This window comes from Pyrus communis, chromosome 2 (assembly GCF_041283825.1).
Source record: "Pyrus communis isolate YQ-2024b chromosome 2, ASM4128382v1, whole genome shotgun sequence".
Taxonomy (NCBI): Eukaryota; Viridiplantae; Streptophyta; class Magnoliopsida; order Rosales; family Rosaceae; genus Pyrus; species Pyrus communis.
In genome coordinates, this window is record NC_142566.1 from 18,221,487 (window position 1) to 18,239,053 (window position 17,567).

General features: G+C 37.8%; 2 protein-coding genes across 2 annotated transcripts; one reads left to right on the top strand and one right to left on the bottom strand.

Moving 5' to 3' along the window:
- Positions 1–116: 116 nt before the first annotated feature.
- On the bottom strand, positions 117–7,081 carry LOC137746817 (putative beta-1,4-xylosyltransferase IRX14H). The gene is made up of 3 exons (XM_068486829.2): positions 3,898–7,081; positions 3,087–3,647; positions 117–813 (listed from the first exon to the last, which is right to left on the bottom strand). The coding sequence occupies exons 1-3, from the start codon at positions 4,629–4,631 to the stop codon at positions 576–578; spliced, it is 1,533 nt and encodes a 510-aa protein (XP_068342930.2). The 5' UTR covers positions 4,632–7,081; the 3' UTR covers positions 117–575.
- A 7,551-nt stretch (positions 7,082–14,632) lies between these two features.
- On the top strand, positions 14,633–16,315 carry LOC137746816 (putative WRKY transcription factor 15). The gene is made up of 3 exons (XM_068486828.2): positions 14,633–15,517; positions 15,638–15,763; positions 15,881–16,315. Exons 1-3 carry the CDS (start codon positions 14,805–14,807, stop codon positions 16,038–16,040), a joined length of 999 nt encoding a protein of 332 aa, XP_068342929.2. The 5' UTR covers positions 14,633–14,804; the 3' UTR covers positions 16,041–16,315.
- Positions 16,316–17,567: the final 1,252 nt, after the last annotated feature.

Sequence of the window (17,567 nt, forward strand, 5' to 3'; positions counted from 1 at the left end):
AATTACATCGACCCGAAATCTCACCTTTTTTTTTTTTTGTTTTCCATAAATTTATGATGGCCAGTTAGTGCAATTGCTCAGTAAGTAAGGCTTCAACTAGAATTAAAAAGGGACTGTTGTGAAATGAATGGGGAAATTTTAATACATTTGGAATCGTTTCATTTCTACGAAATTCAACTGAACACAAACTCTATAATTCCTATTTAGCAAAATATGTATAACATTTTGGAGCATATCAAATACAACTTCCTGCAAGGCAGCAGGTGCAGCAAGACTCCATCGGTCGATCACGACGACGAACCTTTTGCATGAGGCCAGAAAATTAAGCACCCAAAAAAAAAAAAGGAAAAAATTTGTGAAACTAATGTAAGAATCAAACTCGAATGCACATATAAACTAGCCCCCCTTCCCCCTATTACAGGTGCCTTACTGTACGTACCCGCTGACAGCATACGCTTCTCGGCCTCTTCAACTAAATTTTCCTGATGCATCTTCACACAAATTTTCTCCACGCTGAAGACCGAAGTCTCAAATTCAAACAGCAGTATATGTTTTGAGCGTCGATGGCAAATGTTTCAGTTTTGTTCCGTATGCCTTGCAGAAGCCTGCATGTCAATCGTTTTTGTCTCGTGCTTTCTCTTGTTCCGAGAACTTCTCTTTGTTCTGGGTGCACGAATTTTTATAGGACGCTTCACTGTGTGCTCTTCAACTCCAGTTTCTGTTTTTTCATTAGCTGGGAGTTCAGGAGGAGCATCAGGCCATGGTGTACGTTTCGATGGTACGGTGATTTCCAAAGGAGGATCTATAGTCCATCTGTACAAGACAAATTCAAACTAATGATCAAATTGAGTGCAGAGAAATCATGCTAGCATGACAAAAGGCTGACTACATGGACAACCAAATGTAACCATACATTAAACTCCGATGGTTCACGTCTCAAACAAGAAGAACAATATGACGCCTCATGGATCAAATATATTACGCATTTCTTGTGAGGTAATATTTCACTATTGACTATCAGATCACAAAGGATAAATAATGTTGAAATGTTCCACGGGAGCATAAAAACTCAAAAGTAAAATACTAGGTGCGGTTGTATATGTTCATACAGGCAGGTCAAGTTTTCAATCAGAATTGCCCTCATGAGGATATAATGGAATCAAGTCTTCGCACACAAGTAACTGGTGACTTGGATTACTTCTTGTGGGTGAACCTAGAAGAACCTTTAGCCCAAGGAGAAAAAAAAACAGAGGAGACCTTTAACGATGCAATAAACTGGGAAATTAGAAATTAAAAAACCTGCTCTATTAAGAAAAGAAAAGATGGAACTAATATACTTGTGACTAGAAACAATACTCTAAGCAACATCAATAAAATATGAAGACATCATGATAACATGAAATAGAATGCGACTTCACAAAGGCCAGTTTATGTCTCGAACAATCAAAAGATATTTTTCAACTTTTAGGATGTGAGGGAACAATTACATACAGTACAGAAAAAAAATAGCTTGTACATGTGAAGGCCGCTACATTTTAGGACTTGACTAAAAATAGCTTCCCCCCTACTCACCAGTCATATTGTATCTAGAAATCAATTCAAGTATTACCAAAATGCCTTACTACAAAATAATCGCTTACTGACGTATAAACATTTCAAATGCCAAAATATTTTTCTAGTTTCTACTGATAATAAGATTATCGCAATACCTAGAAGAATAAAATGATAATTATCATATCTTTTTATTATCTACATACATTTCAGTTCAAAATGCCAGAAAATTTATTAATTAGAAAATATTTTCTCCAAAACAATTTACATTTTCAAAATCATTTTGCAATTTTTCTTCAACTGTAGCAAATTTTTTACTAGACTCTGAAAAAAATATGCTAAAGGGTAGTTGTGATATTATGACAAAAAGACATGTTTATACCTAGTGATATTAAATAAAGTCCCAGGTCCATTCTTTACCAAAAAAAAACGCAAATGATATTGCCAATTTTATATTTAGAGCCTACATGGTCCTACTTTCTCTGGCATAGGTAAAGGCTGGAACGGGGAGTAATGAGAAAGAGAATCAAGTAGGTAAATATGTTGATTACATAAAGAGGTGTTCAATAGGGACCATATAAATCAAATCCACGAAATTCGACCACTTTTTTTTTTTTTTTTTTTGGTCGATAGAAATTCTATCATGTGGTTATTGAAAAGTAAGCAACTTATTTCAACTTAGGTCACTTCAAGTCCAATACTAGCATCTCTTTTCAGATTGTGAGATGAGAACTTGCATCCGAATGCAATGCAGAAGGCTAATCAAATACTGCTCTAAATTCTCATATCAACCAACATAAGACACTAAACAAAAATGGCTATGCCTACGTGCCTTGAATCTGAATGTTGTAATGGACTGGACCAGTTGGGATATATCGCCCATGTTGCTAATACTTGAATTGATTTCTAGATACAATACAACTGATGAGTGGGGCAGTTTTTGGGTGGGGGGCGGGGTGGGGAGCTATTTTTAGTCAAGTCCTAAAATGTAGTGGCCTTCATATTTGCAAGCACATATAGCCACTTAGCCAGTATTTGGAAGCAGGTAGTAGGAAAAGGGCTAAATGGTAAAGTCTCCCATTAATACATTGGACAAAGAAAAATTGTAGCATTTGTGGACATTTTAGGTGGAAACGGGTCAGGATATTGGGATATAGAGACTCCACATCACCATAGCACCAATAATCCTGAGATATGCTACACAGATCATGCTGAATGCGCTGTAAAGGAAAAGTTCCCAAAATCTAGGCAAAGGACATTGAGTGTTGGGCACAAGAAATCTCCTAAATTGGCTGGCAAATATCTACCTATGTTCACACAAAAATTCTATAAGTATCAAGTAGTTTGCCAGTATTGTACATGATAACATATGCAAACATACATCACCCGCTGGGGTTCATAAGATACAAAAAGAAAATAGGGAAGCACCCCCATACCTAGCTTGCGGATCACCATCAGGTCAAAATGAACAACCAAACTGTATTGAATCAATAGGAAAAATGGATATTACAATGAACAAAATATGAAGGACTAACCTGGGAGGAAATTTACTATCGAAACGAGCTTCAACGCGGAGCCACCAGAGCAACACTTGGCGCCCACAATTTCCCAGTGGTTCAACCATGGACAGGTCCTTCAACAAGAATAGAGGGGTCACTATCTCCTCATCAGCCCCACCAATACTATCTAGATCATTAACCCACTCTGGTTTATCTTCAGCTTCACTCCAAAGCAACCGTGAATTCAACACAAACCCAGCCCACTCCAGCTTCCTGGGTAGTACAGGTGCTCGATCATCAATGTAATTTGCCCTCTTTCCCACATACGGCAAGGTGTTAAAGGTGTGCCAACCAATCAACTTATTGGATGAGTTACAAGCAGGACCTTGAATTGGCATTGACTGGTTCTCCCCTTCCTCATTTTTCTCGACTGCGGACTCTGACAATTCATCTGTATTCTCCGAATGAGCAAGTATTCCCACCGAAACAGCACCAAACCATTTCACATTCTGCAGCTCATCGAAAAGCTCCATACTGTGCATATTACTATCGTCTGCAAACATAACAATCCCGTCCAGGTTTTGCTCTCTCACAATTCTGCTCCATCACACACAAAATCAAAATCGTAAACTAAATGGAACCCGCATTTCATAATCTAAAGATATCTTCAATTGCTTTAATTCTCACGAATAATAACTACAGATTATCAGTCCAATAATAATATCCACAATCATTTGGTTAAGCTTCAATCTTTCTTCTTTCATGATATTTAACTGCAATTTTCGGAGAATAATTAATTAACAGAAGTAAATAAACGAAAATAAAACTGTAAAAATTGAGAATTCACCTCAAAGCACGAAGCCGCATCCGAGCCTCCAGCAGGTGGCGGCCATCCCAAGTATTAGGTATCCGCTGATCAAACCCCTCGTGGATGATCCGGAGCCCGGACTTGGAAACGATCGACGCCGTCTCATTGGTAACCCCGCCCGCCTCAACGACGATCCAGACGACGTTGTACGGGACCAGCATTAGCGAGTGCATAACGCCAGTCAAATGTAGCGCCTGGAAAGTCCGAGCATAGGTGGGCGTGACGGCGATGACCGTTTTGGGGTTGGTGACTCCGAACTGCCTCCTCTGCTCCCTCTGAACCGTCTCAATTATGCGGTGCGCCTTCATGGTCTCGGTCGGGTTCGGGTGCGGCCACGGCCGGATTCGGATCCCGTGCCGCCCGACCACGACCCGGCTGCTGGAGCTCGCGGTGGTGGCGTTCCTGTTGAGATTAAACTCGAGATTCGCGATCGGGTTCGCGGGGAGCTCTAGGTTTCTAACGGTGAGATCAGCAACTGTCCGAAACGGCGCCGGATAGAGATTGGACGAGGAGGTGGAGAAGAGGAAGAAGAAGACGAGGCGAGAGAAGCGGAAGCCGAGGACGAGGCTGATGAGGCAGCAGAGGCCATGGAGTACGAGCCAGAACACCGTCGCCGGCGACTTGCCGTCTGATGTGGAGTCCAACGGCGCCGATCCCCTGAAGCTGTTGCTCCGTCGGGTGAGGTAGCTCTGGTGCAAAGCCGAGAGCTTCATACTCTCTCTCTGTGTCTCTCTCAAATCTTAGAGAGGGAAAGCCGAGCTAAGAATTGGAGAGGTGGGCTTGTTTGTTGTGTGGTCTCTGGAGCACTATATCCCTTGAGTTCCTTTGACGTTAGTTGAGCTCTCTGTAGAGAGAGAACGAGAGAGGAGAGAGAAAGAGAGAGAGGGAGAGGTTGGGGATGGTGTCGATGATTAAGACGTAATTAAGCTGTGATTTGTTCATTTTAATCGGAGATTCCTTCGAAATTACGAATGAACTTTCAAAGTTGTTAGATTTGCTTTGCCTTTCAGCTTCTTTCTCAGTATTTTCCTTGTCCGCTTTCAGACAGTGAGAGAGTGGGAGAGGGAAGGGGGGGGGGGGGAGAGAGAGAGAGAGCGCTCGGCCCATTAGCTGCGGGCCCAGATGGGCTTCTTGTGATTTCGGACAGGGAGGCTTTGGTTTTAATGCACGCAACGATTTTCTATGTTAATATTCTAAATTAATTAAATTATTAGTTAATTATGGGAGTTGATGAGTGACGTTTAATTATGTAGGTCAACTTAATCGTTGATAGAGCGAGACCTAAATAAGGAGAGAGCGATGTCGACGGACCAACCCGATTAATTTTTTGCGGGTGGGAAAAATTTGGAAATTATTTATGTGGGGTCTGCAATTTCAACAAATTATATTGCTTGCTTATTTAGGAAGTTAATTAATGGAAATTTCCCCCTAAACCCAAACGAAATCTTGATTATTCACCCGTTTTGGAAAACAGTTTGCGGGAAATTTGATTTTTGGGGCTAATTGAATAGTAACCAATTGTGTAAATATATGAATTTTATTAGGGTGCCTAGTTTGCACGATTAGCCATAAAAAGGCAGGATTTTGTAACATGAACCAGAGGGCCCAGTAAACGACCAGACTAAGAAGGAGGCCCAGTAATTGACATCCAAGAACGAATCATTTCATTCAGTGACACATTTTGTCTACAGCGATTAGATTTGAACACGATACGTCATATTGAACGATGAACGTTTTTAGAGTTTGTTTGGATATCTTATATAATGATTGAAAATGTTTTTTGTGAAAATATTTTTAGAACTAATTTTTAGTAAAAACGCAAGTAAATCCTGAAAATATATTCTCTAAAAAACTTATTTTAAAAGCACATTCAAACGACCCCTTAATCGCTTAGTCTATGAATCATTTGCAGTTATACATCATTTTAGCACCGCCGCAACAGGTCGAGGACACTTCAACGGTCGAAATGAGGTTGGTGGGTGGTTAATATTTAAGTAAGTTTGTTTTGCTTCAGACGGAGGTAAGCAATCTCTCTCATCCTTAAAACAATTAATGGAAAGTTTGGTAACAAAGAAAAAGCAATTAAGAGAGAGACACAATGCGCATTATGCCATTTTAGTACAAAAGCACTTCAACCAAAAGCTTCACTTCCAAATTAAGCTTACAGAAACATTTTGTGGACTCTAACTATAATCCCATTTAACTTGCACCACTTTTTGCAAAATCCAAACACAAGTAAACAATACTTGGTTACGAAAGGTTTTGAAGAAAGTCCGTCTCAAAATATATCATGGCTCATTTCATATACTTGGTTGCGCGAACAAATAATCAATTTTTATATAATGGTTTATAATACGAGAGATTTTAATCATAAGTATAAAATTATGTGAGTCGTTCGACACCCACAAAGTATTTTGAGAATTACTTCATTTAAAACCTCGAGGACTCAAGTATTATTCAACAATCAACACGGAAAATTCTTTGTTGGGTATCACATCAATCATTCATGACCTTAATTTCGAAAATTTATTTTGATAACGAATTAATTAGTAAATATTGACCGGGATGCGTGTCATACTAATGATATAATCATGCAAAAACACCAACTTCACAACAACATGTATTTTATTTAAGATTAAATATCATTGTTAAACCTTAAAATGAAACATTCTTTTTTTAATTATCACATGTTGCTTAAGTTTATAGGAACAAAGAGTCGGTGAGGATAGCGAAAAAGAAATAATTTGATGTCCGTGAAAGTTTTATACGTGAATTCAACTTTAGAGGTTGTCTTGGTCGTAACTAAGAAATACTCAATCACTTACACTTAAATTTGATATCAATAATGGAAAGTAATTTAAACAATTTTATTGTTTTAATTTCGACGCCTCACATCAAATTCAAAAGTGTCTGACAACAAATTGTTAGTCATCAAGTGATCACAAGAACGCAATTGTAGATCCAATAGTCTTTTTTTTTTTTTTTTTTTTTTTTTTGATTCATAGTTTGAGGATTTTAATTCATGTTATAAAAGAAAACATATGTTTGAGCAGATTAAGATCCTTTCTGAACCCTTTTCTTAAAATCTGTTGGGATCAATCAATCCTCACCGTTCACACCGGATCCTGCGGTTAGAATCTTAAAAAAAAAAATTAAAAAAAAAAAAAAATCCTTTTCTGCAAAAACTGTTCATCATTGTTTTGCAGGAAACTGGATCCTCTCCTGAGCTCAAGATGAGGATCCTTATGAGTAGCTCATCCGGGGCATTCAAACTTGATCCAACAACTACAATTATTATAACTTTTAGAGGGCCCCATGTTTGGACCGTTGGATCAAAATTCAACGCCCTAGATGGGCTGCTTAGGAGGATCCCCATCCTGAGCTCAGGAGAGGATCCAGTTCCGTTTTGCAGGACCCCTCTCTTCATCGTTTCGTTAACAATAGTTAAGATTTTAGAGTTAAGGGTTGCAGCGGTGCAGGTGCTGATTTTGGGAAGGTAAGGTGAAGGACTTGCAATTCGGGGTTGTGGGTTGTGGTGGTATTAGGGTTGATTTTGGAGTGGGGTTGAATTTAACCTGGAATTTGGGTGGTTGGTAGTTCAAGGTTGGGAACTTTGAAGTGAGAGAAAGAGAGAAGAGTTGAAGGGGAAGAGGTAGCAACTATTTTGGCTGTTGGATTCTTATCAACGGATGAGATCCATCGGCTCGGAAAATCCCCTCAAAACTGATTCGAAGAGGATATGAATCCTGTTTGAGCATGCCCGAAATGTTGGGCCATATCTCACATTAAGCCTAACATAATGAGTAACCCAGACGAAGATAGAATAATTGGGCTTGGTGTTTGAGTCTTGAACTGGCATCACATTTGATGACACCAAGTTTGCATTCAAACTGACCGAAAGGGTCCAATTACTGGGCCAGATCAAAGACCCAAAAGAATGGAAAGACACTCGAATGCTGCCCGGTGAAAGTACGAGCGAAGAATCGCACATTAATCAACAACTGCTAATGTCATGTCATCTTAATCATAATATCAATGTGGAGTTTGAATACAAATAAAACACAACAATCTCATGTGGACCAAGGGAGCTATGTTAATGTCATCTTAACATATGTTTTATGTTAAGCATATTACTTAATTGAATAAGGATTGGACTGATCGGATGGGACTTGTGTCTATATCATATATGTTTAGATTATATAATCAAGAGAACTGGCAGTAAATAACTGTTCCCAAAGGTTATCTGTTAAAAAAGTGTCAATAAATATATACACACCAGACAAGACTGTAGTAAAAATCAATTTATTTTTCACGACAAATCTTTTACTTACAAAAAGAGAGAAGCACATAAAAGTTCGTCAAAGACTAAAGATTCGGTGTTGGATCCTTGGTTTATAAATGGTTTAATCAAAAGAGATAGACATCCATTGAACTTCTAGAACAGAAAATAAGTGAAATTCTGTCTTTAGGTCATTGTCAATACGCAAACTTCAATCCACACAACAAGTCAGTTTAGTTTGATTCATTTCATTTTCTTGATCCAGTGATTTTGTTGTTATAACGTATTGTATCTACACAACAATTATGAAATTTGTGCTGGTATGAAAAAGTCATTTTGGAATTAAAATGTTTGTATTAAAATTATACCATTAATTAGTTTATTCATATTAAAAGTATGCGGATCACAATCACATCACAGTCTGCCAATGTAAAATTTGAACCACAAATTAGTCTACTAAAAAACCATTACTCATAGTCGAGCCCTCGCAACGTGTCCACTCCTCTTAATTAATGAAGAATAAAACATAATCTAAGGAAATGGGGTGGGTGGATAAATCCATGAGTCGAATTCAAATGCATACATCGAAGGTTTGTCCAGATGCATTTGAAATAGGGTTGGGACGATGGAATATATCCAGAAACATGCATGTGAGTTCTGACTGGTTTACGTCGTCACATAGTGGTTATGTATGAAATTCTTCTTCCCTACCTGATCACGATCAACTCTCTATTATTTTTTTAAGAAAAACACGTGCATGCATCTTCCTCGTTCTTCAATGGAAATGGGAAAAAAACAAAAACATACTGTTGATTGGGATTTTTCAAGGAAATTTCTTCAATGATACATAATGTTGAATAATACGTAAAATGAATGACTGATTGTGTACGAGTGTCGTATGCAGTGGCAAATACAACAAATGAGAACGGTTTTTTGAATGGGTGGAGAGACAATATAGCGAGTTTTGTTTGTGTGGGTGAGCCGGACAACATGAATCATGGGTCCGGGTTGATATAAAAATTCATCCCCCCTTGCAAGGAGTGTTTAATATATTGTTCGTGTTAACTTTGTGAGTATAACACTTGTCACATATCATGATCATGCGATAATTTATAAAATGTAAATAAGCACAATTTGTCAAGTGATGCAAAGATTATATTCTTAGAAGACTCCCAACTACCATGCTTGATATTGTCTCCTTGAATTACTTAATTTTATCAAAAAGAATCATTAACAACTAGATCCTCTTTGTTAAATTTGATTAAGAAACTCATAACACAAGTTTGTCCATCTGAAAGCTTCTGAAACTACTTGCTAATATAGAATCCATAGACTAATGTTTAGTGATACTTTTATTCCCACCACATATTGAATAGCATGCAAAGCAATTGAACATTAGTTGATATTACTATTGTTCCATCTGTGTTCGATCCAATTTATTTATGCATCCCTCAACGTAAATATAATATTGTATTAGAAAAAAAATGAAGATTTGAACTCAAATGCGGCTGGTAGAATAGTAAACACTTTACCGCAGTGATGAAAAGTAATTATACGTATGCACTCTAGCGCATCTTTATTCCTCACGAATTCATTTTTTCCTTAACAACTAACTATTTAACCAACTATCAAAATCGCTCTACTAAACAAATGCATCTTATCGAATAAAAATATTTTATCCAGGAAAGACAATCCATGCTTAATATTTTATTTTATTTTTTCAAAAGATAACATTAATGAATTAAATTGATTTTTTTTTTTTGGCAAAAGATAAATTTTTTAGTTTAAATACTAGATTACAAAATCAACGGAGTTCAAATTCACGTCGTGATACAAGAGCCAGAACTCTCTCTCTTATAATATGTTTTCTATTCCTATTGGCCGCCCCGTAAATTACTGACATTTGGGTGTGAAGTCAAAACTTAGGCACCCAATTCAACTCCATCACGTTTCGTTGCACAAATGGTCAATTTTCTCCTGCTTTCCGGCTATTGACTTTGGTGCCAACGCAGTCAATTCATGAACATTGTGGACAATCAGTCCCAATCCCCCCACGCGTGCCCATTGCACCTGTCCAAATACAAATTAACAAAAATGATTTTGTTTTTACTTGTTTTGTTTTGGTCCCCCATAGTCGTTAATGAATTAAAATGGCCTTTAGCTACGGTGGAATCATCCTACGATTATGCTAATTAAATTGCTAATAATATTGCTACGTCTTTACTAATTGATTGATTACAAAAATTTCAATGTCTAGGAAAAAAAAAACAACTAAATATAGGCAGGCACTAGCCTACAACTACAAGCAACATTTTTTTTTTGTCAATCAACTAGAAGCAACATATTTCTTAACCACTTGCTGATATTGTTCCCAAAATTTTAAGGTGCGCATTGACTGCGTCAGATACTAACAAATATAAGTATAATCCTACGATAATACAAAACTCGTTCAGTACTACTAAAATTATATAAAACTCATTATATTTTAAAGCTGAAAGACCTTTAAAGATAATATATTAATAAGTGACGCGTGTACGAAGCTTGTTCATCTTATAATGTATTGTTATCTCACTCCATATTACCACTTAAAAACATTCTCACGCATTATTAAGCGCTGCCCAAAATTGCTTGCTGAAATGGGTGCACCACCTTTTTTAAGTTTTGTCAACAAAGCTTATCGATCGTATAGGTTGCTCATCACATCGGCAGCCTCCCTAAACCATTTGTATCCATTACTTTTGTGTGTACTGATGATTTTTGCACATGAACCTACTTTCTAATATCATGCATAAAATTACATATGCATTAACATCTTTTCCTTTAGAATTTGTTTATACAAAACTCTAATGTGTTAATTAATTAATTTGCATGGACCATTTCTTTTGTGATGGTTTTGGAGTGTTGTAGAAGCCTGCAAGCCTGTACAAATGGCAGCGGCAGGTACACAATGCACATGAAGTCATGAACCAAGTTTTTAATAGGAGCCAAAAGTAAAAGGTGGCGTGCACAAATAGGGACAGAACCCAGCTATACAAATCAGAAGAAAGCGGATTTGATGGCCAATCTCTGCAATAGAGTCGGCAACAAAGTTGGCCTCACGAAAAATTTGGTGACAATAAATACAATCAAAAGCATGCAAATGATCGGAGAATATCTTCAAAAAAGAACGAAGTCTCCAAGGGGTAAAAGCATTTGCGAAGAATGTAGTCAGTCAAAAGCTTAGGATCTCCTTCAAAAACGGCCTTCTTGGATCCAGCACGTTTAGCATGAACTAAACCAAAATGAAGAGCAGCGGCTTCAACAAGAATCATCGAGGAATTACCAACCTCTTTTGCACGAGCCAATTTAGGAGAGTTAGAAAATTCTCTAGCTATAAAACCAGCAGGTGCAGAACCATCAAAGTTGAGTGTTAACGTTGGACAATTTTAGGTCTACATAATAGTGCAAGTCGGGAGAACAGTTCAAGGGAGGTTGAGAAGCCCAAGGCCCAAGGTGCTTAGAAGAGGATACATGTGAACGCTATAGTCGACCGCCTACGAGCTAAGCTCGACCAAAGTATGTAATGAGCTTACCGACCGTCAGGAGCACGGGGGTAGGTTAATAGCTTTATGACACAAATCAAGCTAGATGTCAATCAATTCATGTGGCAGCCCACAGTCAGTGGTAGAGATCTAGAAGGGGACGTAAAGGTGGTCAGAACAGCGCTAGGAGAGGCAGGGTTGGCTAACCAAAGCCGAACCGGACGCTCCGCCTGCATCACTCTGATAGAACGCGTTATTTCGACTAAACACATGTTACTTCACACTCGAATGTTTGGTTGATAGGTGGAAAGGTGTCAACAAGTTAGTCATCATAGATGGCGCATTAAATGTCAAGTTGGAAAGACACAAGGCTGATGAGTTTATTGGGAGCCTAGATAAAGGGGTGGAAACCTTTTGTATTAGGATCGGACAATTGAAAGGAGAGAGAGTTCATGTATTGGCCGAGCATTTTTTTTAGTCTTGAAATCAATATAATCGGAGTAACATAGTGGATGTTGCCAATTTTTTAGGGGTAAGCCACTTAAACATTTAAGTCCATTTCATTTCAGTCTATTTCATAAGCCCATCAAGAGTTTAGTATTTTAATTTGCTAACTTGCAAATTTTGAGTATTAACATTGAGCATCAAGAAACCATTAGAAGGAGAGGTTCATTTTATTTCACTTCTATGAACAACTGACGCACGAGGGAGAAGGAGTAAGTCTAAAAAAAAAGATCCCTCAAAACCTTTAGAAACAATTGTAGAAACTTTGATAGGGTGGTGAACTATATTCCGGAATAACCAATGGTCTCTAGAAGTCCAAATTTGCCAACAAAGAATCAGAATTTTTTCTAGAAAGGAATAACATGAGGAGATGGTAGTTAGAAAGTTTCCAAACTCATTGTGATGATGCAGTTGATCCCTAGTTTTAATCTATTTCTAATGAAGATTCAAGAGAAAACTTTAACTGTAGTAGGAATATTTCATGACCATATCTTATTGAGAATAACGGTTTCAAATGACTAGCAGACTTAGTTGAGATCACTTTGCTTATCTTCTCTCTCAAATATTGACTTAATCGTCTGAGAACCTACGCCAGAACCACTTCCGACGCTTGATTTCAAGATCTTTTGCTTGTCTTTGTTCTTGCAGACCACTCCGACTACTGAAATCATCCACTCTGCCCACAAAGACAATCAGCGCAATGGTGTTGATGGTGGTCAACGACGAGATCGCCCACCGTCGTCCAAAATTAACAAAAAAAATTTATTGGCTAACTATGCAAATTTAAACTTTAACTAACTAACCAACAAATTAAAATTAACAAAATAAAAATAAATTCATGAAAATTGAATAGTGAAATACCCACGGATTTCAAGGAACAACTTACGCTAAAATAATCTACATAAACATGTTGTTGGACTTCTTTGAAAGCACAAAAACAACAAAAACTTCCCTTCAATAAAAATTAACTACTATATAGTTCACACTAAATGGGAAGATTTAAGTTGCGCTACAATAACAATTTAGATAACAAGAGTATACCGTTATTTAGTGGCGATGGTGCCAATGAAACAAGGAATTTTGGACAAAAAATTATACATGTTTTATTTTATTAGCACGAAAATTCACTATAACGGTGTATTCATATTATAAAAGTTGTTTTGAACTACACATAAGTTAGCATTTAATAATTAATATCAAACTCGTTATACACGATCATCGAACTTAAAACTTGTATCTCTAAAAAAAAAAAGAGATTTATTACTAAATTGTAGAAGTTGCGACAAAACTTAACCCGTTCAAGAATAAAAATACAGCTCAACCGCCTTGGCCCCATTCACCCAACACCAAGCCAGTAAGCCTCTGTCGGATGACACAATTGAAAGAAAAATGTGGACGTTTTGAATGAAAGTTACCGTGAGACAAAGTCAACTGTATCATGCTGCCACGCACCTACTCTGTCTCTTTCCCCTCTCTCTTAAATTATTTTTGTTTCCCATTTACTTGGTCCACACTCACACTCTCACACATCAATCCATCGTCCACGTCAATCTCCAATCCAACGGCTCCGGCGCCACCTTTGACCAAATTGAAATTTGATAAGACTAAAGAGGACCCAAATCAAAAGTAAGGTCAAGATTCATCCGACACCAAGCATCAAAATTCTATCAGTCTAATCATTTAAACATCAAAGCAGAGGAAAAAGCAACATAATTCACTAACCAGCCTTTAGTTTAGCAATTTTAGTTTGTAATTAAAGTGTTAAATTAGGCTCATATGATATATATTTTTTAAATAAAGAAAATTTAAGCTGTACGATAAAATTAATTAATAATATAAAAATAATTTTACTTACTTATAAATTTATGCTAAATTTTTCTTTTTATTATTGAGGAATTTATTTTCAAATAAAAATTGATGATACATTTTAGAAAATTTAAATCAAAAATTTATGATACTGTTTATTTTAAAGAAAAATTATATTTTTACATTAAAAAGTTAATTTTGGTACTATTCACTTTACTCTTTATTTTGTTTTTATCATTAAAACTCAAAATTTTTAAACTTTTTTTTATTAGTTTTCTGCCACATTTTATTTATATTCGAGTAGCACTGACAATAGCAAGTTGATGTTTTATTTTTTTCGAGCAAACGATATTATTTACATTAAAAGAATATAAAAATAGATTAAACTTTACAATAAATTAGTAATAATATTATTCAAATTTAATTTTAATGATAATTAAACTTACAAAACTCTCATGTACAATAAAAAAAAATACCACTAGTCGTTCGAAAACCTCTCTTTTGCAATTTCGTGTGGTGTGGTTGGATCTTATTCGCACCTACATCATGAGGCAAATGGTAGTGGGCCACCAGATAATTAGATGCCGTGGTTTTGACCACAGACGCATTTCAACAAACACCTCATACGCTCATCGGCATCCTAAACCCCTCTTTATCAACACCCCTTCCCCTGTCTCCCGTACGCTTTTCCTCCTTTTCTCTCTCTCCCCCACTCTCTCTGCTTTCTCTGTTCTTCTCGCTTTTCCTTTTCCTTGTTATGCTCGAGAGGGTCAGATATGGCCGTTGATTTCATGGGTTACAGAAACACCATCACCAGCAGCAGCACCAGCAGCTTCTCCGCCAAGTCGGAAGAGAACGCCGTGCAGGAAGCAGCTTCCGGCCTCGAGAGCGTCGAGAAGCTTATTCGCTTGCTGTCCCAGGCACAGCAGAACCAGCACCAAGGGAAATATCCGTCGACGGCTATGGACATGGACTGCAGAGCCGTCGCGGACGTCGCTGTTTCCAAGTTCAAGAAGGTCATTTCTCTTCTTGGTCGGACCCGGACCGGTCACGCCCGGTTCCGGCGAGCCCCTTTGACTTTGAGCTCCGGATCGTCTTCTCAAACCCAAAACCAGAGCCAAGAGATCCTCGTCAAGCATGTTCCGTTACCGGAGTCCACTAAGGTTTACCATGCGACGCCGATCCAGCAGATCCCGCCACCTCACCACCACCACCACGGTACGGTGCTTGAGAGCACTAAGGACTCATCTACCACTATAAATTTCTCGTATCCACCTACGACGTCGTTTATGTCGTCTTTAACCGGAGACTCCGATAGCAAGCAGCCAATGTCGTCATCGTCTTTTCAAATTACCAATATGTCACAGGTTTCCTCAGCCGGAAAGCCGCCGCTTTCCTCCGCCTCGTTGAAGCGGAAGTGCAGCTCCGAGAACTTGGGGTCTGGGAAGTGCGGTGCTGGGTCCTCCGGCCGCTGCCATTGCAAGAAGAGGTGGGTCTATTTCAAACTCTAAATCTCTCTTAATTATCGTCTAGCTTCTGATTAACTTAATCAATCTCTCTCTCAATCTGTTGACTAAATTGAAATTCTGGGTTGTGGGTTTTGTTACAGAAAGCTGAGACAGAAGAGGGTCGTGAGAGTCCCGGCTATAAGTTTGAAGTTGGCCGATATCCCACCTGACGATTACTCCTGGAGAAAGTACGGACAAAAACCCATCAAAGGATCTCCACATCCAAGGTATAATTTCGATTCAAAGCTTCGATCTTTCGAGCTAAATCGCTTGAGTTGGACGTTGTCTGGCCCCAAAACTCTGAATTATTGGGGAGTTATGTTCTGATTTGTGTGAATTTTCAGGGGATACTACAAATGCAGCAGTGTAAGAGGATGCCCGGCTCGAAAACACGTAGAGAGAGCTCTGGACGATGCGGCAATGCTAGTGGTTACCTACGAAGGCGAGCACAATCACTCTCTCTCAGTTGCAGAAACCTCCAATCTTATTCTAGAATCTTCTTAGATCATCAAAATTGAAGCTTTTGCGTTTCAGTTTCTTTTTTTTATTTTATGGAGGGATATTAATGGTAGCAGGCAGTACTGGTAGTGGTAGTGCTGGTAGTTTTTACAGTTCCGACTCTGTTTGACTCGGTTGGACTCAGTTCCATCTCGAAGGAGATGAGGAGTTGAGTCAAATTAGTTAATTGTCCTGTACAATATGGGGATTTCCTTTTTCTGTTTAAACAATGAATTACATCTTTATTTAAAAAAAAAATGAAGATGGTGGATTTGGTACTACTAGTGATTTATTCTTCTTTTAAGTTTTAACAAAATAGTAGTTTAAATTATTTTAATTTCTAGAGACGGAAAATATGTTGTTATATTTCATCGATCCAACTCACGTTTCCGTGAATCGGTGTAATTGCTAAGATGTTGATAATTTAGTACGTGGATTGATTGCTTTTACTTTGGTTCTTGTATTGGATGGATGCCTACTTTTTTCTCCATCACCCAAAGTTTTGAGTTTTTTTTTTGCTTTTCGTTTGAATAAGATCGTGGGGAAAGGAGAAAATTCAAAGAAATGAAAGGGACTGGGTCAAAGAAATGTAAAGAAGTGGACCAACATGTCGTATTTGTGACGGTTGACCAAAGGCAACTTGTTGGGTACGGCTAGTTAAGTGAAGGTGGTGGGTATCGGTTGGAGTGGTACTATTTAGAGAGAGAGAGAGAGAGATTTGTGTTTGGTTCGTGAGAAAATGGTTGGATGAATTTGGAGGGAATTGGAGAGAAAATAGTTGGCCTACAAAAAGGGGCTGTGACCGTAAAGTCTTTCAAAGAGACAAAGATGGTGTTGGAGTTGAAGCTTTTGATGTGGGGAGGAAAATTAAAGCTCAAGTCAAAGTTTGTGGGTGAGCAATTATTATTATTATTTTTTATTGTTATGCCTTTGCCTCAAAGTAGTAAATAGTAGTAGGAAAATTAATGTTCAAGTCAAAATTTGTGGGTGCGCAATTCATACTTTTGACCAATTATGGGGGCCCAATTGGTGTCGATTTGGATTTGCACTAATTTGTTCTTTATTTGCATTTGGGTTTGCCTGAAAAATGAAACCTTGCTATGTAAGTATATATGGTCCCAAGGGAAGAGATTCCGATCTCTCTCACCAAATTTTAGGGATTTGAAGATTCGGATATTTGAAATTTAATCTAACGGTTACAATTATTATAATTTTTAAAAGGGTTTCCTGTTTATAGCCGTTTGATCAAATTTCAAAAGCCTGGATCTTCGGATCGCTAAGATTTGGTGGGACAGATCCGAAGAGGATCTCTTTCAGGTCCCCAAGGTGCTCCATCGTTATCAACTCCACATCATTTACACGGTCTAACTCAAATACACAAACCCTCATGAAATGCTAAGTAGACTATCTTAAGGGGAGTCATATTTTTTAGCAAGTCTCCTGAACATTTCCGATGCCATAAACTTAAAATACAAATTTGTTGATGATATGACAAAATTATTGCATTCTATAGTGATATTGTCACGTGAGGTA